The 15525-nt window shown below is 44.1% G+C and overlaps 1 protein-coding gene across 3 annotated transcripts in view; it reads right to left on the minus strand.

The window, feature by feature from the left end:
• Nucleotides 1-274: 274 nt before the first annotated feature.
• Nucleotides 275-15525, minus strand: part of LOC119024887 (neural-cadherin-like) — a 97660-nt gene continuing 82409 nt past the window's right edge. For all 3 annotated transcript variants that reach the window (XM_037108086.1, XM_037108087.1, XM_037108085.1), the window contains 6 exons: nucleotides 15341-15507; nucleotides 12544-12808; nucleotides 11681-11864; nucleotides 9820-10070; nucleotides 1909-2063; nucleotides 275-1342 (listed from right to left, as the gene is read on the minus strand). In XM_037108086.1, the coding sequence (XP_036963981.1) occupies nucleotides 776-1342; nucleotides 1909-2063; nucleotides 9820-10070; nucleotides 11681-11864; nucleotides 12544-12808; nucleotides 15341-15507 (1589 nt within the window). In that variant the 3' untranslated portion in view covers nucleotides 275-775. The remainder of the gene's footprint in view (nucleotides 1343-1908; nucleotides 2064-9819; nucleotides 10071-11680; nucleotides 11865-12543; nucleotides 12809-15340; nucleotides 15508-15525) is intronic.

Below are 15525 nucleotides of genomic sequence, written 5' to 3' on the forward strand. Positions count from 1 at the left end.
GTCCTGAACGTTGTCACGCTAATCACCGGAAACGATGGAAGACAGATGAATGAAAAATACATAGAAGGATTTATCAAATGTAGGTGAGGAGACAGTTTTCCTTTACGTTGCGTCTGCTGAGGATTCTGTCTTGAAACAAAAAAAAAAAAAGAAAAGAAACCCAGCCAGACCAACATTTGATGATGAAAGTTGGCTTGAACTTCAAAAAATAAAAACCAGGCATTTGACGAGCGGCACTGTGAACTCGTGTTTGAACAACATCAAGCTCGCAATATTATCAAAGATAATCATTTATTTAAAAGGAAATAGATAATACAAATGAAACAAAAATCATTTTGTCACATAAACGATTTCATGAGTCATTAACAGCAAAAAAAGGGAATCCAGTTCTCCCACAAGGAAACTCGTTTGCCGTCTCGCTCGCAGACATTTCTCTGGTGAGTTTCATGACATGAATTGTTTTTTTTTTTCTGCACAGGGCGCCTTTTTTTTGTCGAAAAGTGCTCTCCGTGGAGTGAATACTGTACAGTGCAATGCCAAGTAAACAATACATCACATCTGATCATTCATTGGTAAACATGTTTTATATCAAAGAACTTAAGTGTTCAAAGTTTCATCAATACAGTACATTTATAGCAGACTTCACATAGACCCTGGGCAACCTCCCAGTCTCAGAGTATTTCACATTTAATTATCTCCCCTTGGAATTCCACCACCGCCTTCTGATTAGCGTTGCTTTTCTGCAACCTTCAGTTCTGTTTCTCCGAGTGCAGCCTCACCCGCTCTTCTCGCAGTTCACATGCCCTCTGCTCTCCTTCAGTTTGTCTTTCTGGCCCTCAGGAGTCTTGGAGTCTCCTCTCAAATCGCTCACCACGGCTCGGAGGGTTTTGAACCTGTCCAGCCGGGAGCTCTGGGCTGCTTGAAGTCTGACTTCTGAACCCTGAGATGCACTGAGGGAGCTGAGGGAGCGCACCGCCGCCATGCCGCGCTCCTTTCCGGAGGTGCGGCGCGGTGTGGTCATGGTGCTGAGCTCCCCCGGGTGCTCCATGTCCCTGATGACCTCGCACAGGTAGCGGGCCAAGTCCTGGCTGGAGAAGGAGAGGGTTTTTTGAGAGCGGCGGAAGGTCAAAGGGGACGGCAAGGTTTCTGTCTCCGAGGGGGGGATGGCCAGACGCAGGGCGATGGCTGCGCTGCCATTCCCATTGGACAGCCCCTTCTTGTTGCCGTCCTGGGGAGGCTTGGTCTGCGGGCAGGAGATGATGCTCTGCGGGTAGCTGTACCGGAGAGACTGCGCCGGGCTGGGCTGAAGGGAGCGCTGCAGCTCCACCATGTTAAAGGCATTCTGAGAGACCATCAGAGAGGAGAGCAGAGGACAGAGAAGAAGAAATAGTGTTTTTTTTTTTCTTTCTTTCCCCCCTGTGCAATCTTTTCTGAAATTCAAGAGATAATGAAAAACAACACTGCCACATGACACCAATCTGTGCACAGAGCTCAGCTAATGCCTCTGCTAGCAAATGAACCCACTCCTCAGACTAAAGAAGAAGAAGCTCCACCAAGAAGGAAGCGACGCCGGCAACAACAGCACCATTGATTAGCCTAGTAATTAATTATCTGATTGCAGAACGGGGAGAACTGCTATTACCAGCACTATTAAAACAGAGGCATTAACAGCCATTGCTGTCTACTTGCTTAATTTCAGCTAATTGACTAACATTCCCAGACCTCCAGGGAACTGATATTTGGTTTTCATTTCAAGGCACCAACAACCAGCACTCTCTTTTTCAAGTGTTGCTAGTTCAGCTTCTGTATTATCTTATTTTTATTCTCTTATCCCTTTAAAATCTCCCTCAGAAATAGTTTCACGGCAGAGCTTAACGTGCAGAGGTCGTGTGATACATGCATGTGTACCTGGTCCTGCTCGCCTCCGCCTTCCTCGTCGTAGTTGAGCACGTTTTCCCGGATGTCCTCCCACTCGCCGTGGTGCGCCGACACGTGGTAGACGCCCTCCTTCAGACCTTTGTGTCTCCTCCAGCAGGAGTAGAGAAACAGGCCCAGCATCAACACTGAGGGGTGCCAGAGAGCAGGTTAACAAGAGTCGGGGATGATTAAATGAGATTCTGAGCTGAAAACAAAACAATCTGAGTGTGAGTGATGTTGACGACGTGAGTGGAAGGAGACGATGTGAACACAAAAATGCTTAAAACAACACTCTGAATATACAGCAGGTGTTTTTCGCCAATTCAGTCAATGCACCAGATGGTTTTTGACTTCAAATGGGTTTTTTCCGTCACATATGAGTTAAAAGTAAAGTGGAGACAAAAGCACCGCCTTTCCAAATATCTCTATTGATGCTGACTTGGCATCAGCTCTGGTTTGGTTTCTCTCCTTTCTGTCCTACAGCTCATTTTTCTGAGATGCCTCCTCCTCTCATGCTCTTCTCTGTAGCGGCGTCCCCCAGGGCTCTATTCTGGGTCTACTGTTTTTATGCCACCCCCGGGGCAGATCATGCATGGACACGATATTGCTTTTCATTTCTCTGCGGATGATACACAACCTTACACCACGATGTAGGTGAATACGAATGAGGCGACGTCCCTGGCGTCCTCCTCGTCCATTAAGTAGGGGATAATATCTGAACAGGTGTCCCTTATACTGTCACTTGCCAAAGAGAGAAACATGAACACCTTAAAGAAAGTATATTTTTACTTTGCAAACAAAATATAATGTTTCCCTGGCAACATCTCGTTCAAGACGCCACTAAATAGAACAGACCTTAGTTACCACTTAGCAACGGGAGATAAACTAGATAAACCTGATCCCTCGGCTCAGCTGCTTGCAAGATTTGATGTCAGTAACGTTGCGTACGTTAAGACACACGGTTAATATATTTAGCTGCATGTTGAACAACACAACGTCACTGTCCCCAAATACACAAACAAATGACCCTCCAGCCAATCAGGATCGAGTATTCACCCAGCCAATGGTATAAATCCTACTAACAGAAACCTCGTTGGGTTTTATCCCCTGTGTTTGTCCCTTTAAGGCCTGTTTTAATGTCCTGCTTTCCCAAAATTAAGAACTGGATGGTCCAAAAAATTGTCTGCAGTTGACAGACTTCCAATCAGATATGACTATAATCATCCCCTCCGGGCCCGGCACCAGCTGGATTAACAACCTCTCGTCTCGTCTGTGTCTCATTTAATAATGTTTCAACAAAATAAAAAAAAAAAATAGGCTGTTATTTTTTGATGCACAGTTGACAAAAGTGCTGCAGTCCTGTTTTTTTTTTTTTGGTCCAACTCAAGACATTTACCCGAGATCAGGTCGTTCCCTTTTTTCCTCTGCAGATTCAGAAAAAGGTCACTCGTGCTTTATCTCCTCCGAACTTGACTGCTGCAGAGCACTTTGTTCAGGTATCAGGAGCACAAACATCCAAAGACGACGACGGCTGCTGCCACATCACACCAATCTCAGTTGCCCTTCGCTGGTTACTCGTGAGCTTTTTCGAATTGATTTTAAGATTTTTACTGCTTGCTTTGAAAGCCTTGGAACGGTCTCCTGCTGCACCTGTGATCCGTTAACTCCCTGTGAGCCCGGCCGCTGCTGGACATCCTCTGACAAAAACCTGCTTGTTGTTTCAACATCTTGACTTGCTGATAAAAGACGTCCTCTCGTTCCATTTCAGTTTAAATCATGTTGTTTTGTTTTAGATCCTTTTTTTTGGGGGGGTTTTCCTGGATCACACTGACGTCTTATTGTTTGTTTCACATGAGAAGCACTTTGCAACTTTTGTTTTCGAAAGGTTACAGACAAATCAAGTCATTGTTATTATTATTCTTATCTTTTTTAGCAAAGACTGCAGTTCCTTGGGAAACATATTAAATGAATTTGTACTCCTCCCAGCTTAAACTCAAAGCCTCGGTGGCTCTGCTGAACGCCGGGGAGGAATACTGCGGGTGCCGAGCGAGAAAAGGTCCTAAAGCACACACATCAATCACAGCTATTGTGTGCTGAATTATACAACGTGCTGGACTGACCTTTAAAGTCCATTAATCTCAACCAATATTTTCTCCCATCTGCCATCCCTCTTCCTCTGTCCCCGCTCCTCACTATCTTGTCGTTACTAGTTCGCTCCTTCTCCTCTCTTTAATTCTGTTTTTTTTTTTTTTTTTGTCTTCCTGTATTGGAGCTTTCCTCCTTGTTTTCTCTTCTTCTTCTTCTTGTCATTAAGACTTTCTCTGCTCCTGTTTTTCTTCTTATAGTTTCTTCTCCGGCCTCGTGTCTGGCCTCGGCTTTTTATCTCCTCCGCATTTGATGGGATCCATTTCAACTCGGATAGTTTATATGGCGCGTGCTAAGTATCGGTTTAATTGGAAATCTCCCGAGAAATGCAAGGTAATCACATTAGACTGGAATTTTTTTAAAAGTAATTGCTTAGAAAGAGAATAATGCTTCCGATGGCTCTTCGGGGTCGCACTAACAGGCAGGTGTTCATAAACAAAGACAGAAAAACAACTCCCCGAGAGCTCGTCGACATTAAGAAAGAAAACACGCTTCAATTAAAAATCATCATCTCTATTTATTCACACCTCGGCTGCTGCACTTTTTTTTTTTCTAGATTTCTATTCTGCTCTCATATCAGACAGAAGGAGAAGAGATTGTAAGCTTCCTCCCCCCCCCCCTCGCTCCTCAGCTCGGCTGTCCTCAGTATGGGGTTGAGGGAGAGCGGTATTGATCAGCTGACCCGGGCTCCCTCTCCGCTGCGCCCTCGCGGAAAACACCAGAATCTCGATGAGGCTCGGCGCCGGGCAGACGCCAGGCCCAGCCTCCCTCACCTCCAGAATTACCCGCTCCGAGGCGCTGCCTGCAGGCCTGCACTCACCCCGACATCACCTGAGCTGATATTCAACACGTCTCCATGGGGGAGGCGTCGATACTCAGCGCAGAGGGGATGAAGCAGAACCCCTCCACAACACACACACATAATTAGGCCGAGGTAAACACACACACACACACACACACACACACACACACACACACTGGTTACCTGTTGCAAAGTCTTACCCCTTTGCCTGCAGCTATACTACCGAGTGTGTGTGTGTGTGTGCAGCACATTCCGGTGAGATCAATACCACTCAGGATGGAGAACAAACATCGCAGTCATTCATCAATCCATAATGCTGCTGCCTCTTTGCCCCCTAACCGTTACTATGAACTGGGCATTATGATGTCAGCCCGGACCCGGTCTGTGCATTATGAATGAGAGTGCGAGTGCGTAAACAAGCTGCCTACATATATATCGCCTGACGGTAACAACTTAACCCGTTCCCTGCAGCTTCCGGGACGAAGGTAATGAGGAAAAACTGAGCTGTGACAGATGAAAAACATGGATGGCAGGCTGAAGGAGGTGGGAGGGTAAAGAAAACTGACGAGGGAGCAGAAGGAAATGAGACAGGTGAGAGATGGGGGAAGAGTTGAGAACAAAAATCTTTTATTTATAAACCTTTCAGGGAATAAAAAGAACAGGCACTTTACATGATCGCTTGGCATCCAGAGCCCCATATGGGAAGCTAATTTCTTCCATTCCTCAGAAACCTGCTGAATGTCAGATTTGATGCCGGGCTAATAAGACTCGGACAGACGTCGTATGGCTCCGACGACTGCATGCACTCAACTCACACTCTTGCTCGGCCGGTGATGGCTTATGTAAAACTTAATGGATGATCATTTTAACTTTTAATGCACGTCGAGGCAGAGCTGGAGTCCCCCTTTAATTTAGCACCCAGCTAGCAGTCTCGCTCGAGTGCGAGCGTGCAGTAATGGTTGTGGTTCCTGTGTTGATGAGGGTCATCATTAAACAACTACATACTGTAAAACCAGCTGTTTATTAAACCCCATCGCCGACATCTTCTCATCATTCTGTTTCCACATTCAGGGCTGTTTATCGTGACTCTTTCTTTCTTTTTTTTCCCATTTTCACTTTGAGAGAACACATTGTTTAGCTCATTTTTCTTCCATCTTTCAAAGGTGTGAGAACGTTGCAGCAGTCGCCAAAGATTGTCTGATATTTCTGATCTGAATTATATCGAAAAGGGAACAGTCGAGCGATTCTCGTCGAGGTGCGAAGTTTGAGCCTTGAATATAAATGCCTCATCAGCGGCGGCGGGCGAGCGGCTTCAAATAGACGCCACCTTCTTATAGTTAGCGACACATGAATTTTCATGAATGATGCCGGCGACCCACTTTATCATCTTTGAATTCATTATCAAATATTGAAGACCGCTTTATATGTTTCACTCTCAAGTGTCAGAATAACTGATGTCCCAATACCCGCCACATGCCCTGGAGGGAATGTTGAGTCAGTAATAGAGGCAGGGACAGTGTATTGAATTGCCCAAGCGTTTTATAAGCCTGTCTCTGACAGCAAGACTCATAAACAGCAATGTGGCCCTGCAGAGAGGCTGCAACAACATGCAACTCACACACATATGCACATAATGTCCCTCTGTCACTGACAGGACCAGAAAAATCAGATTTCCTTCGCTGCAATGCCTGAAACTAACACAATTAGCTCTTCTAGGCGTTAACAATGGAAGTGATCGATAGTTCATCTGTTCTGACACAAGTGTGGAGCTTCCTGTAAAAGACGTCGATGCATATACATTTAAAAAAAAGGTGCCGCTGGCAGATGTGGGCAGATGTTACATCTCGATCCTATTATATTAACACAGCTTAAGACACCACGACATCAACCACGTGATTTTATTAAGACTGTTAAAGACAAGGAGTGTCTGTGTTGTCAGCAGTCAGAGCGCCTGAATCATCCTCTCTGATTAAAATACGATCTGATGAGCGATTAATCATTTCAGCTTCTCTAAATGTTCTTTCTTTAGCTTTTAGGCTGCTGTAAAAGGATTTCTCACGATTTAATGATTAATTGATTCATGGAGAAAACTGAGCTTAAACATTTAATGATGACAACTGCATGTCTTTATCTGAAAAGTGAACCTGTGGTGGTCCTCAGGGTTATATTCTAGGCCCTCTATTTTTTCAGTAAGCACCCATGTAATATAAAAATATAATGTCTTATGAACAGACACACAACCGCATCAGCCTACGAAGCATTTTGCAAATGGGGAACGAGGCGGATGTTTTAATATTTTAGAGTGCTGAACTGAAATACATTCTGATGCAGAGAAGAAGTACCTCATACCTGGAAAAATATTTGATTATTTCTGAATATATTCTACATATTTTCTTAAATGTAATGTAGAAACTAGTCTCACCTTTTCACAGCAACAGAAATCACTTGCTTGTTTTAAAGTCGCAGTCGTCTGTTTGGCAGCTGGTGATGAGTGTTTTATTTTTTTTTTTACTAACATTTCAAAATCCACGAGAAAACAAACTAGTTCCTCCAAATGCTTCAGCTTTGAGAGTCGACACGTAGATGATGTTTGTTCTTGTGAATAATTCAAACTAAAGTCTTATTGATTTTGGCACAAAATGTATTTTTGTGGATTTCTCCTCCTGTTCTTCTTCTTTTTTTTTCTTGCATTGGGCTCATTGCCATATTTCTGATCAACCGAACCAAAAACAAACACTTTGTTGATGCGTTTGCACCTCGTAGCGAAAGAAACACAACGCACAGAGTCATGAAACTCATAATCCAGCAGCTCAGCTCTCAGCAGGACCGGCAGAGAGACCACGCCGCCCTCCTCTTATACGTAGGTATTTTAAGATTCCAGTCCTGGCAGACAAAGCAGTCGATGGTCACTCTCCAACATATTTTCCCTGAACTCTTGACCCCTCATATGTCAGAGAGCAGCCTCAGATCATTCACTGAGTCAAAGTCGTGATGGGCCCACAAACTTTATACCATCCAAGGCCATCCAATTCAGATTTTTGCCTTTAAATGCATTTTATAAAAACCTTCCTCGGTGTCACGCTCTCCCTCCACTCTGCTCTGTACTGCCGTCTAATTTTCTGAACTTTATATATTATATGGCTGTTTTTTTCTCAGCAGTCAGCAGTTTGAATGGTATAGGGTTCCATTGTTTCTGCCCTCAACACAATGAATAAAATACATGTGAATGTGGGTTTTTTGTTGTTTTTTTTTTGACTCGACAGACATGAAAAAAGAAGCTTGTTCTGCTTTTAATACACGTTATTCTTCACTGGCGATTTAGTGCTTCCACTGCAGGAGCCCTTATCATTAATCAGCTGCACTTGCAGACTTGTCAGTCAAAGGCCTGACTTATTTAAAGGTCGGAGAGGTAAAAGTGTGCAGCCTGATTCTGTGCTGACTGCATGTCGCACCACAGACGGGAATGTGCTGCGAGACTGGTTTTTTTTTCAACTGACCTTAAAATAACTCATCAGAGGAATCTTTTTTTTTTTTACACAAACAAGACTTTTTGTGTTTGTTTTTTGTTAAGGAACTGTATGGGTACAATTGACTAATCAGAATTATTTCAGATATATGTGTTAAATTACTTGCGCTGCTGATTGAATTCATCCGGGAGCCACCGGCCGCTATCTCAGAAATTAATTGTAACCAAGCTTAAAATGAGACTTGTTGGACTGGAAAGCCGAGAATGAATGATTAAAGATAAAAACATTAAAAAGATTTTTTATCAGTAAGTTTAAATGAGTAATTTCAAGATTGTTAATATTTTCTTGAATTGATTTTTGGAGAATAATCTTCCTCCTTTGTTGTGAGGACTTGTTGGGCAGCTAATGAAGGTAATTTTCTGCATATTGTGAGCTTTCTTCTTTTTAAATTAACTCGAGCTATATTTCCTTTGTGCTGTTTGTTGTTGTGTCTGGTTCAAATGTCTTTTTGCATTTTGTACTTTGGTATAAAATGTTTTAGTTTGCTCCTGCTGCTTGTATGGTGCTCACTCTTGTGTCACACTTGTGTCAAATCCAAACTATCCCTTTAATCTTGATCATTATGAAGTAAAAACACCACTTCACCTCAATTTAACCTTTGACCTTGAATGAACTGGGTTAAAATGCGCGACAATGAAAGAAAACCGTCCTTCCTTTGGAGATGTGTCTTGAAGTAGAAGATCCCTGATTCCGGATCCACACCGTGTGCTGTACATAACGCTGAAGTGCACAATATGGTCACATTCAGGGTGACGTGGGAAAACAGAAATGTACACAGAAATGGAAGGAGAGGCAAAGAGAAAAAATAAATAAATATCAGGGGAGTAAAATGAGTGGATGGTGGGATATAAAATAAGTTGGACAGATAAAAAGTAAGGCTGAGAGTGAAATTGACTTCTGAAGTCGGAGCGTAACATCGGAAGAGACGGGGGAAACAGAAGTGATGAGAAATATAGAAAAAGACATAAAGAAAGCAGATTCTCCAGGGGACGTCTACAGCTTCCCTGTGAATCACAAATTAAGACATTCAATGTTTCCCTCCCTGACTCTCCTCTACTGCAGATATAGATATATATATTTTTTTCATGTTTCCACAAACCTCCCAGAAAATATATGTCATCCTGGTTCAACTCCAGTGATCAATATCAGTACAAGACAAGAGGTGTATGCAGATTTCAGAGAACCAAACAGAGGTGAGAGAAAAAAAAAGATAAAAACAGCGGATGTTACAGATAAAAAAAATAAAACAAAGAAAATGCAAGAATTATACCGAGGAGATGTGAACACACACACATAAAAATACATCAGGATGAGAGTCAATGCGTGGATGGAAAAGAAAAAGACCCCACAGGATACATGAGGGTGGAGAAGAGATGGCGACAGTGTTCGGTCACCACAGGTAGAAAAGGACGTAGTCGACATAGCTACCTAGAAACGCCATGACGCAGATGCTGATGGCGAACATGGAGCTGAGGCTGAGGCTGTTGTTGTCCTCGTTGTGAAACATGGCGAGCGTCACCTCGCAGTGGCGTCCTCGGTAGCCCTCGCTGCAGCGGCACGAGTATCGAGACGGAGAGTGGGCCACGCAGGTGCCGTGGCGGCAAGGCCGGCTGGCGCACAGCGTGTAGACGCACACTTTACCCAGAGAGCTCTCTTTGGTCATGTGGCCCGGAGGACACCTGAGCACAGACGAGACGAGACGAGTAGTTAAAAGCAGAGACAAGAGACACTTCGGAAGCTGACAGATAAAAGGAGCAGCGACTTCTACGGAGATATATAACCTAAGCTGACAGTGTAAAAAATAAATCCCCCAGGAGATACACCTCTTACTTCAGATTCAAAGATGTGCTCTTTGAAGGTTACAGTGTCGACTGTACTCTTAAAAAGACAAAAAGAAAAACCAGAGCTGGGAAGATTGGCTTTACAGCAGTCGTCCCTCAGTATGTCTGGAGGAAAATATCTCCTGAATATCATTCACCTCTGCCCCGCCTGCGTCTCTTAATGCTTCATCCTGCGGCTGTGCTGCATTCACAGAACACGGACATCAACCGCAGTGAAAAGTCTCACGCTGGTTCGGAGTGTGGAAATCACTGCCAGGACACTCGGTGGTCCTGTGGAGTTGAACGACTCTGACGGTCCCTGCCTGTTATAGACTATTCTCTCAGGTTGACACTCGATTCGACACAGTGGAACCAGGCTGAGCTCAGCCAAGCTGCCATCTGGTGGACGCTTTGATATCCAGCGCGCTGGAGGAACCAACTGTACTGAAATATATCATCTGTATTGATTAATATGTGTCAAATTTTGCAGTATGTGCATGTGGATTTAACAATTACACCCAATGACTTCATTATTGTTAGTAAATGGTTTGCTAATTCTATGGGTCACTATAAAACACTTTTAGGGAGGCCAGCTATCGGTTTGGGTAAATAATCATTAATAAATATAATTGGACCTCTGCAAAAAAGCTAACAAGTCATATTCAATAAGGCATAAAAAAGTCATGTCATGATGGAAGAGGATGAAGAGCCACCTGGAGGGATTTTTCACAAACTGGCAACCCAAACAACCCAAAAAGATGAATAAACTCATTCATAAGCGCCTTTTAAACAGGTTTCCTTATTAGTAAATCGCATCAAACTTACATTGAACAACAAAAGAAAAAGTTCTTATTCACACATGTTAACTGTTGAGGTAATCCAAAAGTAAGTCATGTTACATTACTTAAGTACGGTGATACTAGGACTACATTTTTATTGAAGATAATTAGTAACTGTGTAGGAAAACAGTAACTCTCCAAACCCTGAGCATTATTTTACTTCCCAACTTTACTTACTCTAATGAAATGTTTTAGTATTAACTCTTAAATTAAAGCACTTCAAGCTAAATATGCTCTAAAAAGTCGTCTTTTCTTCTTCTTATTTGTATTTTTAAACCACATACACAAACCACATATTCATACATATAATTCCATACTAATGCTGATTGCCAGACCTTATTTATAGCTATTAAATGATAATAAACCACATTAAATCCAATACTGCATCTCACATATGCAACAAGTTTTTCCATATTGTCAATTAATGACCCATTTAAAGTTCCTTACTCTGCAGCTGTTTGGGTCTTGACATCATTTCTTAACACAATTTGCATGTTGAGCTCTGCTGCTGCTAATTTGAGGTTGTGGTATGCAGTCCACGTCTTTGTGTGTAAATATATACACTAGGAGTGGCCCTTATTAACATTCTGGGTTATATATATATATATATATTCTGTATATTTACAGCACCTGCACTCGTGGTGTCTCCAGAGGTCCACGCAGACCAGCGGAGGGGAGCAGTGGTGCCTCCTGCAGGCATCTGAGGAGCAGCCGCTGGAGACGCCCTGCAACGTGACCACCTGTAGCCCCTCCGAGGGCTGCTCGCCATCCAGAGGAACGGAGCGGCCGTTAAACCTCACATCTCGCAAACAACCTGGTGGTGTGAGAGAGAGAGAGAGAGAGAGAGAGAGAGAGAGAGAGAGAGAGAGTAAAATAAAAAGAGCAGTTAACAATGCCAAAAGACACGGCAAGACACCAGTCCTCGGGGCAAAATCTTTTACGGCGCACGTTTACACCATGGCAAGGGTGTAAAGTCCAATAAACACACCCATCGACACACGTAGACAGACTCACCGACACTCCTGCAGACCAACAAACACCCACACTCACACGCATGCAAACACCCAAACAGCCCGAGGCGAAGCTGTCAGCGTGGGTTCGCTTTCTTTTTTTTTTGCAGGACATTTTCTCTGCTGGTTAGTTTGCTCACTCTGTGGGTAGCAACGCGGCCTAAAACATAATTTAAATACCGATCAGTCCCACTGACTCACTATCTCTCATCTGCATGAAACTGAGGGATCAAAACACCTTTGGGCTGGATCGTGAGATGTGGACGCACCAGTAAGTGGTAAAGATAAGCACTGAATCATTTATGTGTTCATTAATATTAGAGAAGTTATCTGTGAAGTCCACTCCACGTCTGTGTTTGCAAGTTAATGTATTTATAAGCAATCACCTCATCTGCTAACAGAGTTATTTCATTCATTCGCTCGTTCATCCTCGTATCCGTCCGTTCGGTTTCTTTCTGCCAAAACACATCAGCAGCCACCTACCGAGGAAGCTGCGGTTGTGTCCCGAGGGGAAAGAGTTTCCAAGCATCACGGCGGAGGGGTCAATAATGATCTCTTGACTCTGCCCCAGAGAGGCGGTGACCTCTCGTCTCCCTCCGCCTCCGTCTAGCCGCAGGGTGAACTCTCTGCCGTACCGATCCAGCTCCACCTCGTGCCACTCTCCATCATCGAGGCGGTGGTGGAGCAGTGTCAGGTTGTAGTCTCCGTCCCCGAGGTTGTAGAAAACAGCCAGCAGACCCTGAATAACCTGAGAGGACACACAGAGAACTGCAGCTGATTTGAAATTCAGGCATTCAAACAAGAGAGGAGAACCAAAGAAGTGAAACATAATAAAGGTGTTTGAACATTCTGGGAGGGATGAGTTGAAAATCTGCTTCCTGACTCCATATGGAAGACTTTTCAATCCCTGAGTCATCCAGGCTGCTCTGGTTTTGTCGACAGCTGCAGCAACACGCTTCAAGTTAATCTGGATTTCAAGGCTTGACGGTTTTCTGAATAAAACTCTCAAAACGAGGTGACACAAATTCTAAACTGTCAGAGCTGGACTCCCGCCATATTGTGCTACGATGACTGGCAAAAAAAAAAAAAAAAAAAAAACAGATCTTGAGCGAGACAACATATTAAGAAGTAGGCCAGCTCCCATGGCGGAGAAACGGCAGCGAAGGTTGGGCCAGGAAAGACTTGTGCAATTTAACTACCCAGAAAAAAAAAAACCGACGCTGTGTTGTGAACCTGCCAGAAAAATAAAATAGCATGAAAATTTCAGTGGCAAAATTAATTCAGCAATTTTGCAGCTATGATGCTTTTTTTTTTTTTTTTTTTGCAGAGCCGCCGCACACATCAGCGCGAGGCAGAAGCCAGAGTCATCCCGAAGGGAAGGTATACAGAAAAAAAAAAAAAACAACAATTATCTTTAGCAGCTAAGGATGAGCGAACACAATGGACTCGACCAACGGAGGAGCTCCCATAACTGCAGCTTGTACATGTCCAGAGCTTAATTGGAAACAGTGGGGCAAGATAATTCACATTCAGCGCAGCCTGCATTAACTATTGCTCCCTCAGCATGGGCATCTCCAATGCGTCTCCCCCGACTGGATACACACACACGCACACACACACACACACACACACACACACACACACACACACACACACACACAGGCACACACACACACACGGTGAAAAGCTGACTGCGCTCTGTCCACTGCTTCATCCTGGCCTCAAGTCCACAACAAAAATGAGCAAAGGACAAAAGGACTCAATCAATACTGTGGAAAAAAAAAAGGAAAAAACCAAAATGTGATTATGGAGACTTTCTGCGGCGCCCCTGGAGATCCACAAAATCACTATTAAGCACAAAAACGCTCCGGGCTCTACAGAACTTTATAAACTTAAAATCACATGTGATGCAAAACAAGTAAAGTGATGATTTTACTGTTCTTAAAGGGTTACTGGTCTCTGACAGAAGCCTGACTCTCAGAAACTCTCCTTCACAGACCGCATTAGATAAATGTTTTCTTTACAGAGACACCATGCTCCTCAGAGAGCTGCGTGCTGTTTATACCCCGCTAGCCCCTCGTAACCTTTGTGTGAATGTGTGGTTATTTATTCAGTGTGCACTCTATCCCATATCTGCCCCGAAGAAAGAAAGAGAGAAAAAAAAGGGGAGAGAGACAACCCTTTAAATTAAGGCTTGTTGTCAGCTAACACAACAGGCTTGTGCTCAAGTGTTTCTAAGAGCTTTCAGACAACCAGGCTGAAAATACTTAGGCGCAGACATCACATGTTTCATACAGCTCACCAATTCAACTCCGGAGGGGGTTTTCACAGAGGGAGAGGCTCCTCGGCCCACATACAGCAAAAGGCTACAGCCTTTTCCTTTTCCTGTCACAGTGGGACTGCAACAAGGAAAGAGGACAGCACTGCTTTACCTCGTGTAGTTTAAAGGCCTACGTGCACTTTAAACAATGCCGTCTCACAAATAACAAGCACTAGCTCAAAGAAAGGATGTTTTCAACGACAGGCCAGTGGTGTGGAAGCTGCCATGATGGAGGCAGGTTCACTGCCAACAGCTGACCTGTGAGTTAGCCCAAAGTGACAGTCCTAACAGAGATATTTACTTCCAGGTGCTTTTCACACTTGGCCCGTCAGTCAGTGAGACGAAAGGCTTTGACAAGAACTACCGGCTTCATATCCACTCAGGAATGTGTCAGGCAGGAGAAGCATGCTATCATGGATCTTTGGCAAAGTGAAGTTGTCTCTTGAAGAAAACGCTGTGTGTGTGTGTGTGTGTGTGCGTGTGAGCACCACTCCACCGCAGCTTTGGCAAAATGAGCAGCATGAATGCAGGCATGAGTTTGAGCTCGACACTTGAAGGGAGCCGTGTCAAATCACTCCACACAGAGCTGGAATTCTGACCTTCACTTAAGAACACTTTGCCCCAAATATAACTGTGCACAACGTTGCCTTCCTGAGACACTGGGTTGTGCTTTAAACATTAGCCAGAGACAGAAATAACCTTGAAAAAAGGATGCCTAATGTTTTAAATAAGAGCCTCTCAATAGCAGCTTTCTGCAGACTTACTGAAAGACCTTGACGAGAACATACGTATGTCAATCACCGCCCCCCTCTGTATCCGCCCATATGTCTCCAACCCTGATATTATTCACTCTCTGCCTGCCAGCATTCACAGCAATCATTGTCTGGGGCGCTAATCATCATTTCTTAGGCCCACAACAAGTCAATCAGAGGGGGGGGGGAGTAACCATTCATGACTCACCTCCAAGCGCAGGTATTCATTCTGCTCCTGAGAAAGCAGGCTGAGGATGACACCGGCGGCGGCACGTGTCCGAAGCCCGACCTGGACTCTCGTCTGGCGCGCAGGCAGCGACCACAAGAGCTGGAACTGAATGTGACTCCGGCCGTCGAAGGAGAACTCTGGAGCCGCTTGTCAATCAAAAACAC

The sequence above is a fragment of the Acanthopagrus latus genome, chromosome 8, assembly GCF_904848185.1.
Source record: "Acanthopagrus latus isolate v.2019 chromosome 8, fAcaLat1.1, whole genome shotgun sequence".
In the NCBI taxonomy this organism is placed as follows: domain Eukaryota; kingdom Metazoa; phylum Chordata; class Actinopteri; order Spariformes; family Sparidae; genus Acanthopagrus; species Acanthopagrus latus.